General features: G+C 42.3%; 1 protein-coding gene across 1 annotated transcript; it reads right to left on the minus strand.

Annotated features, from left to right (window-relative positions):
• Nucleotides 1-5: 5 nt before the first annotated feature.
• Nucleotides 6-1,181, minus strand: LOC110428933 (uncharacterized; the record flags this gene model as incomplete). The annotated part of the gene is made up of 1 exon (XM_021444855.2): nt 6-1,181. A coding segment is annotated over exon 1 (735 nt), but the record flags the coding sequence as incomplete, so codon positions are not given.
• Between the last annotated feature and the right edge of the window lie 6 nt (nt 1,182-1,187).

The following is a 1,187-nucleotide window of genomic DNA, read 5'->3' on the forward strand; positions in this document are numbered from 1 at the left end:
TCTTCCAGTTTCTTCAACGCTGCCTTCTTTGCTTCTGATGTGTACCCCAAAAGCCGCCTTTGGGTGCTGGAGATTGTCTTAGAATACTCGATTTTTTTCATTATCAAAATGTTTGACTGAGATTTTCTGAGGTAGACAATTCTGTAATTGGATGGCTTGTCGAATGAAAGGGAGGACCTTCCGCTCAGCTGAACAGCAACAATGCCACCGACTTTGAGAGTGCGATCAATGAATTCTGAGGCTGCTCGGAAGTTCTGCGTGAACGTTAAGTCAAATGACTCGTTAGGGATTGAGCTTTGTCGTTCCAAATCCGTGAGAGAAATGAATTCCATATCACTTCTCCTCAAGAACAGAGAACAATGAATGGCCTCTTCATCATCATTGCTTAGCATTAGTCCTTTGTTTCCCATTTTCAGAATGCCTTGCTTGCTCAAATCACGAAAGATTAATGGCAAGAATTCCAGATTGACGGGATCAGTAGAGCCAACTTCAGGCTTGATTGCATCAGCAGCAGGGCTTGCAGATTCCTTGCTAATAATTGATCCTATTCGTAACAAAGGAATTAAAACAATGGTCAAGGCCAAGATCACCATGAACTGAGACCGAAGCTTAAAAATCCTAGAATCAGGGAGCTTGACGATCAAATGTGTATCAGCAGGCAAGCTAATGCCACCATAACACAAAGGCTTGTGCTTGTCATGGCATGTGGTTTGGAGTCCATCAATAATTTGGACAGCCATTGATAGAGACTTCTTTGATAAAAATGGGCTTAAAATTTATTCAATAAAAATAAAAAAACGGATCCAAAAACGTCTTGTATTGAGTAGGTGAGAAAAGAAATAGTATGAGATAAAAAGGAGAGCCAACAAAGATTATAATCGGCGAGAGGGGAGAGGAAAAAGCATTTGAGAGAGGCAAACTTAGCGAGTACAAAACCGAGCAGCGGTGTGATTTCCACCCACGAGAGCAACAGGGCTACTTTGCAATCTAGACCAAAGTAACATCAACTGCCTTATCCTCTGCACCTCCATTCCTTGACCCTTTCTTGCTATCCCAATTCAAAGAATGGATTGCATAATGGATTTTAGCGGCACATTTTGAACTCTGAATTCACCATGCCCTGATCAAAGAAACATGGAGGCGAAGCGATCAGGGGGAGAGAGAGAGAGAGAGAGAGAGAGAGAGAG

Source organism: Theobroma umbraticum, unplaced genomic scaffold, assembly GCF_002168275.2.
Source record: "Theobroma umbraticum cultivar Fairchild unplaced genomic scaffold, ASM216827v3 scaffold_4902.0, whole genome shotgun sequence".
NCBI lineage: Eukaryota > Viridiplantae > Streptophyta > Magnoliopsida > Malvales > Malvaceae > Theobroma > Theobroma umbraticum.